Below are 16,823 nucleotides of genomic sequence, written 5' to 3' on the forward strand. Positions count from 1 at the left end.
TTAGGTTCCCGTATACTTAATAATAATTGGAAACCCACACCCTGAAAAATATATTATTATACTCCTTTTTCTGGCAGTCGTGTGAAAAGCATTTCCCGCGGCTAATGCGGCTCATGATGTAATGCACGATTAGCTCAGAAGGCAGGCGAGCAAGTAGTATTGAAAATGTGAAAGACCGTTCTAAAATTTAATTTGTCGTCTATATTAAGAGAAATCTCTAAATAATCCTCAGCTTTTCCACTAAGTTGGTCGCAGTACCGTATTTGTTTTTCATCGCAGCGAATAAAAACGGATCTAATTTGAGAAAAATGGTCAGTCGGGACTTGTTTTCCGATGAAAACGTTTAGTTTCATTTCTACAGAACTCAAGATGTTACGTTTAAACTATTGTCTTTTTATTATAGTTCAATTATATGGTTTTTCTGTTTGTCTGACAACAAATGTAATTGACCACGCGTGGGATTTGCCCACTGACAAAGAACTGTATAAGTATCTGAGTACGGTTAAAACTGTCGTCGATTATTGTGCCGAGTATAAAGACGAAGTCGATATTAATTTGGCATTTGGTTTATTCCTGACAAACAGTAAGTATTTTTTGAATTTTCAGTTTAAATTAATTTATCACAGCACACCATACACCATAGATTGTACACCATAATATAGGTGCCTAATGTTGTACAAACGCATGGTTGTGGAAATGCAGCCTTATTTATAAAAATAAAATAAAAATATGCTTTGGTCATTTAAACTTTTACAAACTTACTTTTGAATCGTCAAATGCATCTACCACTGTTTCGTAATGCCTTTCCTACCGAAAAGAACCAGCAAGAAACTTAGCGGTTGCTCTTTTCAAAGATTTGAAATACTTATGTCGTATCTCAAAAAAAAGGTATCTTTTTCCTGTTAACGAGGGGAAATCTTCAAAAGATACCCAATGTACTGAGAAAGACATCGGGTTATATAGGTTTTTTGCCTATACTAAAACCCCTTCCTATTCTAAACCATTAGTAACTTACCGTTAATAAGCTGGTTAATTTAATTTTTTTTCAGTAAACTTGGGTCATACTCTTCATAAAAAACAGAGAATGATACCAGAAATTGTAAGGAACCAAATAAAATATATTATAAACGAAAACAATGAAATTTTGGATGATTTCATTTTCAAGGAATCTGTGATTGAGAGTAAGAAGGGCGAGGATGGTAAAATGAAGAACCTAAGTAAGTAAAACCTAATTTATCAATTGGTTTTGCCTTTATAATGAATCAGCTTTACTTTTATTTATCTACACACTCGCTTTGCTCGCCAACTCGTTTATAGATAAGAAAAAAATCGGTCAAGCGCGAGTTGGATTCGCACAGAAATTGTTCCGTATCACCATACAATCAATATTATAGCAGCGTTGTCATAGCGGCAATAGAAATACACATTCTTTGAAAATTTCGACTCTCTACCTATATGGTTCACGAGATACAGACCGCTGACTGACAGACGAACGGACGGAGGGACGGATGGATAGCGGAGGCTCAAGGTTCCGTTGGCACCCTTCGGGTACGGAACCCTAAAAAACAAACCTCATTTCTCGTTAATCGTCGGCCACCAAGCACTAACAACAATGGTATTGTGTCGTAGGCGGTCGGTGACGGTCGGACATACCTCACATACCTATCGAATCCCGGACTCCCCTCCTACACCGCTTGTCGATGTCGATATCTAAATATATTTTTAAAAAAACATACTGTCGAATTGAGAACCTCCAACTTCCAAAAAGGAGGCAGTTCTCAATTCGACCCGTATATATATTTTTAATGTGTGTACCTACACCGATTTTTTCGAGGTTTCTGGACCGATTTGCAAATATATTTTTAAGTCGGTTAATAAAAGGAAAGACTGACTGACTGATCTACCAACGCACAGCTCAAACTATTAGACGAATCAGGTGGCTTGCAGATAGCTATTATGATGTAGACATTCGCAAAGAAAGGATTTTTGAAAATTCAACCCCTAAGGGGGTAAAACCGGTGTTTGGAATATGTGTAGTCCACGCAGACGAAGTCGCAGGCATATGCTAGTAATATTAATAAGATATTATCATTTATACCTTCCTCTAAACCTTTGTAATAAGTATCATTATTTGATAATTTGATTTCAGAGAGTATTTTGTCTCTTTTTAACAATGCAACACACTGGGTCGAAAGTTTGGAGAAATTTGTCTACACCGTGGAAAAGCGATACACACCAGATCAATTGAGAGAAATGTATTCTCCTTTTAGGTTGTATATGAAAAAAGTGGGCAATTTCTTGAAAGGGTCCCCGACTCCCGATGATTCTGGTGAGTATCGCGAGTTTATCGCTAGATCATTTTTTGTAACATTTTTTAAATTCACATACAACATACCCTTGACTGCGATATTATCTGATGGTAAGTGACGATACAGTCTTACCCGGGAGGTAATCTAAAATTATTTTTTATATAAATAGCAATCAAACAGGTTGGCAGACTTTTGTGGGCGTGGTGGGTTCGAATCACCACTTCTGAACTATTGGTAGCAGCTAAAAGCTTAAACTTTATCAATAATTGCTAAACATTTATTATTTAATTATTCATATTTTACAATATGAATTGATTTAACATTCGCATAGTCAATTATCTTAGCCGTAGCAAAACCGTAGCCCATAAAGTCTCCCGTAGGACCAAAAAAGGAAAAGGCTTAAAAAGGAATTTGTTTATGCGCTCCTTGAAAATAGCCCCATATCGCGGTTTGAGAGAACAAGCAGGTGGAAACATTTCCACATTTCCGCAGCAAAATATCTTGGAATAACGGGAGGTACCAGGCATCCAGGCTATGAAGCTGGTTTCTGGAACGTACAATCCGGTCAAAGAAGAGGAAAATTGCTATCAGTTCAACTTTTTCCATAACACCCCTGGTTAATTAAATTCGGTGTACTCCAACTCCCATTTCAGAGTTGACAAACATTGTATACTGCCAGTTTTTGTATCTGGTCAAATGGAAAGAGTTAATATTATGGTACTCAGGCACCTAATATACTCACTATATGAACAATACCTACTTCATATCGTGAAGACTTACTCGTGCTTTTGTACTTAGGTATAGCTAAAAGCCTAAAGGCTTGTTCTGCCACAGGAAAACAAGGATCATATGTTTGGACGAGCACTTTTAACAAATTATAACCATGATTTTTATTAATTTTAGATGACTGCCTGATCTCTCTGTCTAAAAACCCTAGAAATATGAAAGGATCGCCACCACGATGTTCCGTCGACGATTTTTGTCACGATATGCTGAAACGAGGGACGAATTTTGGTTACTCATTATCCCACAGGTGAGGTTCTTATAACATTTAATATCTACTTACCACCACCTTTTGTCTAATTTCTTTGGTTCGTTTTTCTTTGAAGAGTTTTTTTCGTTCTCGTAGGATATATGTAGTTTAGTCTCTAATATAGTTAAGTCTTTCTTCTTCTATTCGTCTATCTTTTATTAAATACCGAAACCAGTTTAAAATCTTTAGCAACCTGACGGTATTTTCTTCTATTATAGGATCGTTTTCTTACTGATGGCTCGTTTCGGACGCAGATGCTGTGTTTTCTCTGAGCAGACAGATAGAGCAATGGTAAAGCAGTTCTGTTCAACGGCTCATGCTGAAGCGGAGTATATTGTGGAAAACAGCTACGGACTTGCCGATCTGTTCATGGAAATCAGTTAGTATAGTTTTAAAACCTATATTAAATGCTTCCAAAAATCAAGCTTTACAATATACGAACAGTCGACTAAATGAAAGCTTGGACTTGAAGTCCAAGCTTTCATTTTCATTTTCATTTCAAGTCCCACATATGTAGATCTCCCCGTTGAGCTGGAATACCCCAGTACCAGCTCATTCCATTTAAACGAATCCAAAGGTGGGCTGTTCGACTTGTGGACGATCCCAAACTAACTGGCTCGTTGGAAAGCCTGGAGCACCGCAGAGACGTAAGCTCTCTTAGCGCGTTCCATCGCCTTTATAACGGGGAGTGGGATATTATACGAGCACAAAGGAGCACTGTGCTGTGCTCGTATTTAATAGCTACTCGATTACAGTAAATATAACGATCAGTCTATCCAGGCCTACGAAGTGTGCTCCAATTCGGCAAACTATTGTATACTTTCCATAACTAACCATCCATAAACTTACCTACATCCACAATTCCAATGAGATAGTGCCTACGATCCACCAGTTATGCATTTTTTCACTTTTCGAATTCGTGGCTTCTATCATCATAATCTGAATAATATTAGGTATGTTGTTTCAGTTGTACTATGCACCGTTGACGGGCACTCCCAGTTCCTCAACCGCATCTGGCTGGACAATATTCTGAAATTCCAAACTCCAGAGGGCTGCTTCGGAACCATACCTGTAAAGAAGATCCACCCCATACGCAGATCGTTCTTTGTGACGGAGATGGGCAAAAGCAATCTTCTACAAGAGGGCTGCAACGCTCACACGACCGGACTGGCCGCGGCAACATTCTCTGCCGCTGTTAGACTTATTATAGAAAAATATTATTAACCTCAGAAATATATCTAACTAGCCGATGCCCGCGACTTCGCCCGCGTGGATTTAGAATTATCTAAATCCCGTGGGAACTCTTTGATTTTCCGGGATAAAAAGTAGCCTATGTGCTAATCCAGGATATTATCTATCTCCATTCCAAATTTCAGCCAAATCTGTCCAGTAGTTTTTGCGTAAAGGAGTAACAAACATACACACACACACACAAAAACACACACACACACACACACACATACAAACTTTCGCCTTTATAATATTAGTGTGATTACTTTGCCTCAAATGCTTTTATTTAATAGTTTTAATTAAACAAAATAGTTTGGTAGGTACTTTAAATTTTAATTATTGTCTAAGTAAGACCTTGCATCATGTTTTGAACATAATATAGGTATCGACATATTTTAAAAAGAAGTGTTTAATTTATAAAACAAAATTATAGTACATTAACCACTTAAAATTACACACAAGAAAAATTCGATTAAGTCTGTAGTAGGTGCCTACCACTGCCTACCTATTGATTTATTACGTCTTATGTTTTAATTAAAGAAAACTCAGTAGAGAAACTATTGATTGTTTAGATTTGTGATGGACCTAACTACGTTTCTCACGATTATAACGTCGTTTCTTATGGTGTGAGTACAAAAGTATGTTATATGAGACAGCTGAAAAATATGATTATTATAGGTAAGTATCTATTTATTGAAGATGCCAAATTGAATTGCTATAGTTCTGATTTATGAGCTCTGAAAGCTAGAAGCGCCTTAACTTTTTAAAGAGCTATTCGTATATTTGTAAGATTGTAAAGTAACAAGTGAACTTGTTGCGTTTATGAAAATATTTTTGTTTAAAAATATTACAGTAAAAATCAATAGAAATTGACAATTTTTTCGGTATATGAAATATTATATTCGTGGAAGCCATAATATCGGTCATATTTTTTTGGTTAGAGTTTATTGTGGTAGAGTCAAGAAACATGTAAAAAAATACAAAACAGAATAATTGTTGGTTTGTTAACCTAGGCGTTATCCAAAAACTAGTTAGAGAGCTGTTCTAAATAGAGAAAGTCATTTGCAAAACTGGGAATATTACAGAAATAATTATCTGTAGGTAGGTAGATTGTAGCTGCATAGGTAATGCAGTGATAGTGAAACTTGCTAAAACAAGATTATTGAACTTCAAAGTCTCTTAAATAACTTGGTATTAATTCACTATGAATACCGTGAAGAGTCATAGTTAAATACAGAGATCGATTGTGGTAGGTAAGCAACTTTGATCCAAGTCATTAATTTGGATGGGTGTTCGAATTTGACTTTTATCTTTCCTTCGTGCATCGGAGAGCACATTAAAGCTGAGATCTATAGAGTGCACTTTGACTTTGCTAGACTTAATTAATTATAAGAACACTCTCGATCAAGCCACCTTTCAAACAAAAAAAAAAACTAAATTAAAATCGGTTCATTAGTTTAGGAGCTACGATGCCACAGACAGATACACACGTCAAACTTATAACACTCCTCTTTTTGGGTCGGGGGTTAAAAACGAGACAGATTTATGCCAGCGGTCTAAGCAAAGCCAAAGTGCGCTCTAAAGATTTCAATCTTAGCCATTTAGCATCAGTTATTAATTATCATTCATCATCATGATCGTCACCAACCGTTAGACGTCCACTGCCTCTTGTAAAGACTTTAACTTGTAGGCTTTGCACGGCAGAATTTCTGAAGATAGTTTCTTAGTGAAGCTCTACCTACATATTACTTTCTACCTAGTAAAAAATCTCACGTTCCTTTTTCTATATCCAGCGGATTGATACTGATTTTCCGGGACATAAAGTAGTCTATGTCTGTCTCAGGGAAACAAACTATACTTAATGTGCCGTGAGTAAGTACCTATCTGATAGAATGACAGACAGACACACTTTGGTATTTATAATATTGTGCAAAAGAATGGATGGCTCGTATGGAGACAATTCAGATGGGTTATATACTACGTGATAGGTAAGTATCTATAAGAAGACTCTATATAAAATGTATAGGTTTATGTGTACCTACTTCTACTTCCTATTTAGATTTTAGATGACTACAGCAGTCCGGAAACTGGGTAAGTACATAAACGAATATATTCCATTGACAAGACCTTGGTTTTCAAATTGATCAAAATACATAAATCCAAAAAAACAAGACCTTGATTAAATGTTAGTCATGTTACAAATATTTTATGACCAGTAATTAATGAGTAATCGATCATTAATGGCGATTATTATTATAGTACCAGGCCGTTACGGATACGCTATTTAATTTAAGTATAGGTAGGTACCTAAGTACCTAATGCTTAATCCCAATCAAAAGCTCCAATGGTCATTAGTCATTACTATTAGGTACTACTCATTGTTTTGGTGATTGTGATGATTCATGGCAGATAGTATTCAGTAGGTAGGTATACCTAGATAGATTCAGCTCTAGATGTAATAAATAATTACTTCACTTAACTAGCTCAAAAAGGGCGCCTTTGCTGCCTTTGCTGTCTAAAACCAGTGCGCAAAAGTCGTTTTTACTCACGCGCACTGCACCGCATCGCATCGCACCGCACCGCATCACATCGTCGAGCACCGTTACTAGTCGTGCTTAGGTCGACTAACCATGAGGTGAATATAAAAGATGTGAGTCAGCCGGGAGCATATTATCTATATTTAGATTTCAAAAAAAATTCAGCACTTGTAGTTTTGTCAGGCGCTGACATAATATTGTATGCGACATAAACTGCACTCCATCTGCACTCTTTTTCATTGACATTCATGGCAGCAATGGATGCAACTGTACTGATGCCACTTACGATTATACAGAAGCCCATTTCCTCGTCTTAAACGCAGTATCCTGTTCGGCACGCCACTGAAATTCGAATTACTCTACCCCACTCACAATATACTTTTTTTAAACGATGATATAAATGTATTGTTTTAAGTATAAAATATGGTTTATAACTCTACCCCACTCACAATATTCTTTTTTTTTAAACGTTGATATAAATGTATTGTTTTAACTATAAAATTTATTTTAAGATTTTTAAAAATTTATTGGTGTTGGGATTTGTGTGGTGCTGCGTGGTGGTGGTGCGTATTGCTTGCTTGGTGGCTGGCTTTTCCTGCATGTTTATCAGTAGGAGGGCGGGCGGTGCATGTCGCATCCAGCGTGTTGCACCATACAGAGTTGTTGGGTTAAGTGGATTACATAATAGCAAATTAAGGTTTTGGTTCTGTGTAGATTTTTAATGATTATTTAATTTTTATTTGATCAAAAAAAATGACATTATTCTTTACAAAAAAAAAAAAATTAACGAAAATAAAATTGCATTGATACGAGTGTGATATTGAATCAAAAAGCTTTCCCGTACCGGGAATCGAACCCGAGCCTCCTGGGTGAAAGCCAGGTATCCTAGCCACTAGACCATACGGGATATAAGTAACATTCTAAAATAGTACATGTTTATTGTTTAGCTCTATCTATCTATGACGAATAAAAAATAAGTAGACGTACGAATAAGAAGTAAAATTATTAATACAGCTACTAATATTATAAGTCACTAACTGATACCCGCGACTTCGTTCGCGTGGATTTAGGTTTTTTGAAATCCCGTGGGAACTCTTTGGTTTTCCGGAATAAAAAGTAGCTTATGTGCTAATCCAGGATATTATCTATCTCCATTCTAAATTTCAGCCCAATCCGTCCAGTAGTTTAAGCGTGAAGGAGTAACAAACATACACACACACACACACACACACACACACATACAAACTTTCGCCTTTATAATATTAGTGTGATAGTCACTGATCGTTCCTACCTGTGTTGAGGACATGCGCGGAGAAACTTTCAGCCTTAGATCTAAACTACTTAATCTAAGCTTTCAACTCTTTCTATTGCCTATTACCTACAGATCGTTGGATTTATTTTTTGTTATGACTTATGACTAAACTTTAAATTACGTACCTACATTGATTTATGTGATGCTTTTTTGTCGAGATAAACAAATTGTAAATAGCTAACTACTTTATCTCGGGTACCTTGATAATAATATTATGAAGAGAAAATAAAATGATAAAAATTGGACAAGTGCGAGTCGGACTCGCACACGAGGGATTCCGTAACATCGAACAAGGAATAACACTTTTTTTTTAATTCTTTGATAAAAAAAGGTCAATAGAAATAAATATTCTGTGAAAATTTTGATTCTCTAGCTAAGATATGGTTCACGAGATACAGCCCGCTGACAAACAGACGGACGTACGGATGATAAGTAAGTAGTTTTATTTGACTAATGACTGACTCTTTTAAAACTTATTTATTAGATAGGTACATTATATTTTGTTCCTAATTGATGTTATGGAAGTCTCTCATGTCTATGTCACCTATACCTAATATTAGCATACCAACCTATCTAATAATTCAAGGTGATAAAGGATATTAGGGCCTTCAAGCATAAATTAATTAATAGGTAATATTGGTTGACTAAGATTGTAACTATACGGAAATTAAGTGAATATCTCAATGAATCACGTAGACACACGCGTTCCAAAAATTGATTCATTTTGTGTCTGTGATTTTCCAGATTTCTGGTGTTAAAACTGCACGAGCTCCCATGTAACTCTGAAATCATTACTACTTACCTACTACGTTTGTTTGGAGCGCGCTACGAATAAAATCCTCTTATGTAAGCAGATGAAACTGGAAAATCTAAATAATTTCCTAATAAACTTGACTTTAATAATATAACAAAATACCTCTTTTATTAATAACTTGACCTATAGAGTTGATTGATTTGCCCATTTCTTGTGAATGCCATTTACATGGTAAACTCCAACATAAAACGTAACGAAAACCTTGATCGGAATAAAATAGGTAAATTAATGGTTCTCTAATTTAAATTAAGGTTCAATAGCTAGACAGTTACAGGGCCGGATTATAATCCGATAAGTAGCAAGTTCAAACTTTTGAACTATAGTTGAAAACGTTCCGCATTCCGAAATTCGTTCCGCACTCAAAATTGAACAAAACCCTCAACTATTTTGTGTGTAGAGTTCTAACCCATCGTATAGGCAGCCCTTACACAGTCAATTTAGATCGCGATCAAGTAGCTCTCATCGTGATCACAGATTGATGGATTGCGCTACAACATTACAAATTCAGTGGATCGCGATCTTGATTTCAAAATATCCAGATATGTTATGCTCAGATGCATCAATCCGTCAATCTACTCGATACATTATCAATCTGAGGCTCATAACTTTAAAATTCAATATTTTTTCAATATTTTGTAAGTATATCAATAAATCTAGATAATGATGAGATAAATCGATATAATACTTAGTTTTGAGCGAATACCTACGTTTACGTAGTAACCCTCCTACGTTTTTATGAAGAAGGCACTGGAATGCATCACCTAAAGCAACTTTTATCCATGCAGTTATATCAGATTTGACCGCTAGCAGTGGTATCGAACACATAGAAGCACAGGTATGAATAAACGGTAATTTTTCTTCCTAGTGTTTAAGGTCTATACGACGGTGAACCGAAAGTGACAACTCGTCTGGGCGGCCTCGCTACAAATGAAGCTTGGAGTCAATGCCGGGCGGAAACGGCGAGATTGCATCACGCACTTCCGGTGGCCGAGGGTCTTTTTGTCCTGATGCGGTGATACTAGAATGCATCAGGCCATGGAGTAAAGGAGTGCACTCATTGGTATTTAATTAGTTTTCGTGATTCGTGAAAATACGATACGTTCTATTGTGGCCGTCATACAAAACGTACGGATTCGTCAAAATTTAAAAAACCCCCGACATAAAAACCTCTATAAGAAAACTAGAAAAGAGCTGATAACTTTCAAACGGCTGAACCGATTTTCTTCGATTATATCCAAGAATACTCTCGATCAGGCCACCTTTCAAAAAAAAAAAACTAAATTAAAATCGGTTAATTCGTTTAGGAGCTACGATGCCACAGACAGATATACAGATACACACGTCAAACTTACAACACTCCTCTTTTTGGGTCGGGGGTTAAAAATACGAATGAGTTCACACGTTTTGTATTGATATGATATCTATACCTACATATAATAAAATCTGAACTATATTTTATCTGTTCAGTCTTATATAAGATTTTCTACTGTATTTATTATTTTAATTCAATAGACCATCTTCATAAATTATAATAACTTTATTAAACGTGCAATTCATCGTTATAGATATATCATGATCGGATAGAGTGCATTTTATGGTTGAAATTGAATGATGGGCTTCCGTTGTAAGCGGGAAAGGATCTCCATACTTTACTGCTAATGCTTACACTTTGCAGAAACTTGATTGTGAGAAGAATCAAAATCGATTTCAAGTAGCCTGTACTTAATTTATGCTAGATACTATTTGCTAAGTATTGCTTTAGCTTATACTAGCCTTTAATCTCTAATAAGCGATGATACCCTAGTAGTTAAAAACTTCGACTAGGATGTCGAATCGGGGGATCAGGGGTTCGACCCCGGGAGGACGTGTGTTTTATGCATCAAAATAATATGACTGTTTATCGGTGAAGGGAAACGTCGTGGAAACCTGTCTCATGCATGAGTTATCTATACTAATAAATAAAATTGGAGTGTCTGTCTGTAATTTCGAAATAACTACCGCATATTAAAGTCATATGGTTATTTGAACGATACTATAACTGAATCACACGTTTTTAAAATTTTTGTCTGTCTGTCTGTCTGTCTGTCTGTCTGTTTGAAAAGGCTAATCTTGGGAACGGCTGAACCGATTTTGACGGGATTTTCACAGACAAGTAGAGAATTGACCAGGAAGTAACATAGGCTACTTTTTTAACCGACTTTCACAAAGGGAGTTGTGTTTTTCTACCTATGTACACCGAAATCTCCGAGATTTCTGAACCGATTTGCGTCATTTCTTTTTTAATCGATAGAGGAACTTTGCGACATTGTTTCATAAAAAATTTGGAGTCCAACTCCTCAATCCTGATGCTGCAGGGGATCTGACCAATCCACGCGGGCGAAGCTGCGGGCATCAGCTAGTCTATTAGTATAGTATATTAGTATTTTTAAAAGTGTGTAAAGGCTGCCAATCCACACTTTAAACCTTTGCCATGGAATTCGCATGCAATAAATTAGGATTACGCTGAATTTTGTGTTCCAATAATATCTAAACCGATTTTGACTAGGTATATTATTTCGTACTCAATTTTTATTATTACGACGAATTATTGCTACAAAAACTAAAAACATGGGTTATGTTTTATTTTTCTGCATTTAATTATATTTTTACAGAAGGGTAAAATGGGTATTTCCCTCCTGGATTATCATCATTATGATCAGGTTGGATTAGATCTACTTTGTCTAGATTTTTGTTTACAGAATTGTAATTCTACATAGAAAAATCTTCTTTCGTTAACCATGAAATACTTCATTTAAAATTTATTGTATTTGTACAAGTGTCCAGACTATTCAATAGACAATTATTTATTTAACTTACTGATCGTAATCTCATTACGTGCTACGGTGATTCGGTGATTAATACGATAATCACGCAATCACACAATTCGTATGTGTGAACGTGATTACTTTGAGTTCAACAACATTTTTATTGTGGAACAATCACCAATTATAAGAAGTTTGCGATTGTAATCAGCTCTTTCTTTCTCCACTTCTCACACGCTTCCATATTTACCCACAAAATGTATTTTAGTTATTCTTCAAACCGTCGTTTATTTATTTATACTATGAATTACTAAGTAGAAGTTTTGACTCTTCTCATATCCCTACATTTTTCATGATGTGTGGTGCATTTCCTCACCTACGTACCTACTAGGTGATACTCGTTTATAACCTCCCGAAATTGTACCTATACCTACCTATTTTTGCCTAAATCAGATCTAAATACGAGTATTAAGGAATTAGTCATAAGTCATAACCTTGAATTACAGATACATATCTTTAATTTAATCTGAATTCTAAGTACTTACTTATATAGGTACAATAAATATAAAATAAGTTTGCCAAAAAATATATGTCTGTGAAGGACCAGCTCTACAGAACCAATAATAAGAATTGCTATAATTTGATGAAGTTTTTCGGAAGTTTTTAGGGTCCCATACCTCAAAAGGAAAAACGAGACCCTTATAGGATCACTTTGTTGTCTGTCTGTCTGCCTGTCCGTCTGTCCAATCTGTCGTGTCTGTCAAGAAAACCTTCCCGTTGACCTAGAATCATGAAATTGGGCAGGTAGGTAAGGTTTATAGCACAAATAAAGGAATAAATGCGAAAACTGTGAATTTGTGGTTACATCACAAAACTAATATTAAAATATATCTCAATTTTAAAGTTAGATAACTATACCAAATGGGTTATCATATGAAAGGGATTCCACCTGGCCACTCTTAAACAGATTTTTATTTATTTTTATGCATAATAGTTTTTAATTTATCGTACCAAAATGCCCGAATACGGAAATCTCGGTGCGCGAGTCTGACTCGCACTTGGCCGGTTTTTTCAAATCAAGAATGAATGAATTTGTTTTTTACAAGACTATTTACACTAATATACCTATTTGACGTTATAATATGACGCTAAAATTTGTGACTTTGGATGTAGGTATGAGGGGTAAACTTTGGACCTATATAAATGATCTGATTCTGAAAATTCCTTCACTGATAGATACCATGATAGCTACACTATCCACGAGTGCCAGTCCATTATTACGCGAACGAAATCGCGAGGAAAAGCTAGTCTTAAACAAAATATTAAAGTAATAAAATATACTGTCCTGATACCAATTTATTACATTCACAAATGGCAGCATTTATTCTACATACATACGTCTAATTAGCATTTTACCATCACCGAAATTGGGATTGTTCGGGTCATTTAAGTCGGCAGTGGTAATGGGAATATTATAATGCAAGACCGGCCACAATTGGTTGTAGCGGCATACCGTTACTTGGACAATGAGGATCCTAGGGGACTCAGCCCGAATTTTAATTTGACGAATAAATTGGACTAAACTTGGCTGCTTAGTTCAATTTTGTCAAAACCACGCTACGTCATACAGAAGGTTCTAACATTAATTACTTCACTAATTAATATCAATTTTCATAGGTCAAAGTCTGATGAAGACCTCATTTATAAAATGGTCGTAGCTAAGCATTAGTTGTCGTCTAAAGTTGAACCTGAACAAGGTATGCTACAGTTTCATACTGTCATTCCATCCACTATAATAAATTTTTAGGTAGGTAATATATCAGTAGGGAATATATTATTATTACTCAGGTCAAAAATAAAAAAATCTATCAAATATTTTAAGAGTTTTTAGACCGAGAAAAGATAGTTATCTACGTATTTATAGCTTAAAACAGAAGCAATCTTAATTTTTAAAAACTACTTCTCAACTAAACTTTTCAACTATTTCTGAAGATTTAAAAGTACATGGAATGTAACGAGCTAGGTAATAACAATCAAAACTCACACAGAGTCTCAGACCAGTTGACCTTTTATCAATATATTCAATGCGATGTATAGAGTTTCTTATTTATACATTTCATTGACTATTTTGGGGTCCTTTATGTTTTATTATTTTAATTATTACTACATGCCCATATGTGTAGAGATAATTAAAAAGCACTTTCGTAGATTAAAGATTATGCCTGTATTAATATTGCAATTTTTTCTCGGAACAGTTCGGCGAAATATTTATGTTTTTCTTGAAGTATTTAATGGGAAATAAGGTAGAAAACGCTAGGTTTTCTAACTACTTTATTTCCCGTTAAATACTGTCAGTAGTAGCTTATGAACACATTCAGCAAACATGATTTAGTCCTGCTTAGTCAAAAGCCGATTTGATAAAATTCAACTTTGACTTTGGATTACAAAACATTCAAGCCTTTAGAACGGTTCCTGAGGATTACCTAGATAAATTGCGATGTATCATGTAGGTACCGGTTTTCAGTTTTTCACAATAACTAACATCACACATGATTGCAACAGTTTTCTCCGCCGACTAAGTTAAGTGAATATCTTGAATTATCTCTCTATCTATCTCGACTCTATGTACGATTTAAATCTGCTTGTTTAAAAACTTAAGATGAGATATAAAGGTTTATTTGTGGAAAACATTAACAGAGCTTTGTGTGAAGCCATATTTGTTTATTTTGCTTCCTACGTCCAACATCCGTGATGGTTGCAGTTTTTTTTCATGTTTTCCAGGCAATGATGATGCACCTTAAGAATTCTTTAATACTATTTACGTTTTAAATGTCTCCTTAATTTTAGATATAAAACCTGGCTAATTTTAGTATGCACTAGCTGATATGAGCTTAATATGAGGTAGTCATTTCGAAATTACAGACAGACACTTCAATTTTATTTATTAGTATAGATAAAAGTGTTTGTACAGCTCAACCACTGTATGGATCGTAATATTTGGCACTTAAAACTTGCCTCCTGAAAACGCATAGGATATTTTGTCCGGAAAAGCGCGAGATTTTGGAAAAAAGGAAAGTTGCAGGCATCAGAGTAATTGACACAAATGAATGTACTCGTAGAAAAACCGGTAAGTGCGAGTTGGTCCTGACTCTTTAAAGATTCGGTTTGGTCACAACTCACAGCATACAAATTAGGTAGGTACTTTATGAATCGATGTTTTTAGTATTTGTTGGCTAAATACCTAACATGTTACATTGTATACCGAAATTTCATATTCCGAACTAGTTTAGTTGTTGAGATAGACCACGTCCCAAAAATGGTCTAAAACTTTGATTATAACATACTTTGAAAATAATAAAATTTCAGATTTTTAACTAATTTCGTCTACGAGCTATTAGAGACCCATGACACGCGGACAGACCGACCGACAGACAGTCAGCAGAGTGACATTATAATAGGGCCATTTAACGCTTTGGGTACGGAATCCCAAAAATGACCCAATATAAAGCGTAGGCGCTCGTACAAACAGCCTTGTCAATATTCTAGCTGTGTACAGGTGCATTGACTCCACATTGACACAGATTTCAGCTCGGAGTCTAGACATACTCGACTCAAATTATTTACGACTGTCCTTACCAATAAAACACACGTAGAGCTGCTACTTGATAATTAACAGTTCGTCCTTTACAGGACTTATCATCGTCTTTTCAGGATTTATATATCTAAAGTAGGATATAATGTACCTATTTTGCCCCAGGCAAAACCAAAGTTGCTGTTATTTGAAAATGTCTATTTTGGGTAAATTATTGTAATGGATCATTCCATCTGATTAACGATGAGCGAAATTGTATTAAATTAAAATACTTTTGATGGACAACCGGGCTTAAACATTTCTACTTCTATGTACTTACTTATTCGTTGATGGGTACTAATTCCTAAGGATTTTATTTCGATGAATGAACTATTCAGTGTGTCGTTGTGTCAAAGAAAATTATTGATGTAGGTACGGCACTTGTAATTATTTATTATTATGTTCAATGATATAGGTACTTACCTACTTATCTACCTTTTCCGTATCTCATTAACTGATTAAATTAACTCAGGAATGTTACTATGACATATAAGAGACCAAGTAAATAGATAAAATTAGTCACGTTATGGAGTAGAGGAGTTCACAAGGGCAAAGCAATCGCTTAACTTACACACAGCGTCCGTGGGTGTCCAAATGCATTGTTCAATACAACAATGGTGGCATCTATGCAATATCACTCTGAAACGAAATGCTTCGAGTAAAAATTGCAAATTATATGCACACGAAACTGAACCATACCACATGTTAATACAGGCGTGAATCGGATGTATTATTTTAGGTTTTTGGCAACCTTTTGGCTGTGTTGATGCGTAACAAAACATAATGTATGCGGGACTTGCATCCGATTCAAGGATTCTTTAGTCATCTGTTTAGGCGGTGACAGTATAGCTATTGGATTAGAGAAGAGATTATCCTTTATAACCATTGATGTAACCCGCAGGGAACCTACATAACTAAGAGTTCTCCATAATATTTTAAAAGGTGTGTGAAGTTTGCCAATCTACACTTGGCCAGTGCAATGGATTATGACCTAAACCCTTCTCATTCTGAGAGGAGACTCGTGACAGACAGTGGCGATGAGTTGAGAAGATTACATGATATGGTATAGTAACACACATAGGTAAGGTACCTACTTAGTAAGTTACTTACTTATACCACTTACACCTAACTAGAGGATGCCCGCGACTTATAAATC

At 35.5% G+C, this 16,823-nt stretch overlaps 1 protein-coding gene and 1 non-coding gene across 2 annotated transcripts; one reads left to right on the forward strand and one right to left on the reverse strand.

The window, feature by feature from the left end:
- Positions 1 to 295: 295 nt before the first annotated feature.
- LOC123881308 lies at positions 296 to 4,605 on the forward strand. The gene is made up of 6 exons (XM_045930020.1): positions 296 to 583; positions 1,050 to 1,217; positions 2,150 to 2,329; positions 3,213 to 3,342; positions 3,561 to 3,721; positions 4,310 to 4,605. The coding sequence occupies exons 1-6, from the start codon at positions 334 to 336 to the stop codon at positions 4,564 to 4,566; spliced, it is 1,146 nt and encodes a 381-aa protein (XP_045785976.1). The 5' UTR covers positions 296 to 333; the 3' UTR covers positions 4,567 to 4,605.
- A 3,339-nt stretch (positions 4,606 to 7,944) lies between these two features.
- Trnae-uuc lies at positions 7,945 to 8,016 on the reverse strand. Its single transcript has one exon. It is a non-coding gene; the product is annotated as a tRNA-Glu (tRNA).
- Between the last annotated feature and the right edge of the window lie 8,807 nt (positions 8,017 to 16,823).

The sequence above is a fragment of the Maniola jurtina genome, chromosome 4 (assembly GCF_905333055.1).
Source record: "Maniola jurtina chromosome 4, ilManJurt1.1, whole genome shotgun sequence".
Classification (NCBI taxonomy): domain Eukaryota; kingdom Metazoa; phylum Arthropoda; class Insecta; order Lepidoptera; family Nymphalidae; genus Maniola; species Maniola jurtina.

Coding starts and splice junctions, on each gene's coding strand:
- LOC123881308 (XM_045930020.1), top strand. CDS start 334: ATGAAAACGTTTAGTTTCATTTCTACAGAACTCAAGATGTTACGTTTA. Junction 584..1,049: donor TGGTTTATTCCTGACAAACA/GTAAGTATTTTT, acceptor ATTTTTTTTCAG/TAAACTTGGGTCATACTCTT. Junction 2,330..3,212: donor CCCGACTCCCGATGATTCTG/GTGAGTATCGCG, acceptor TATTAATTTTAG/ATGACTGCCTGATCTCTCTG.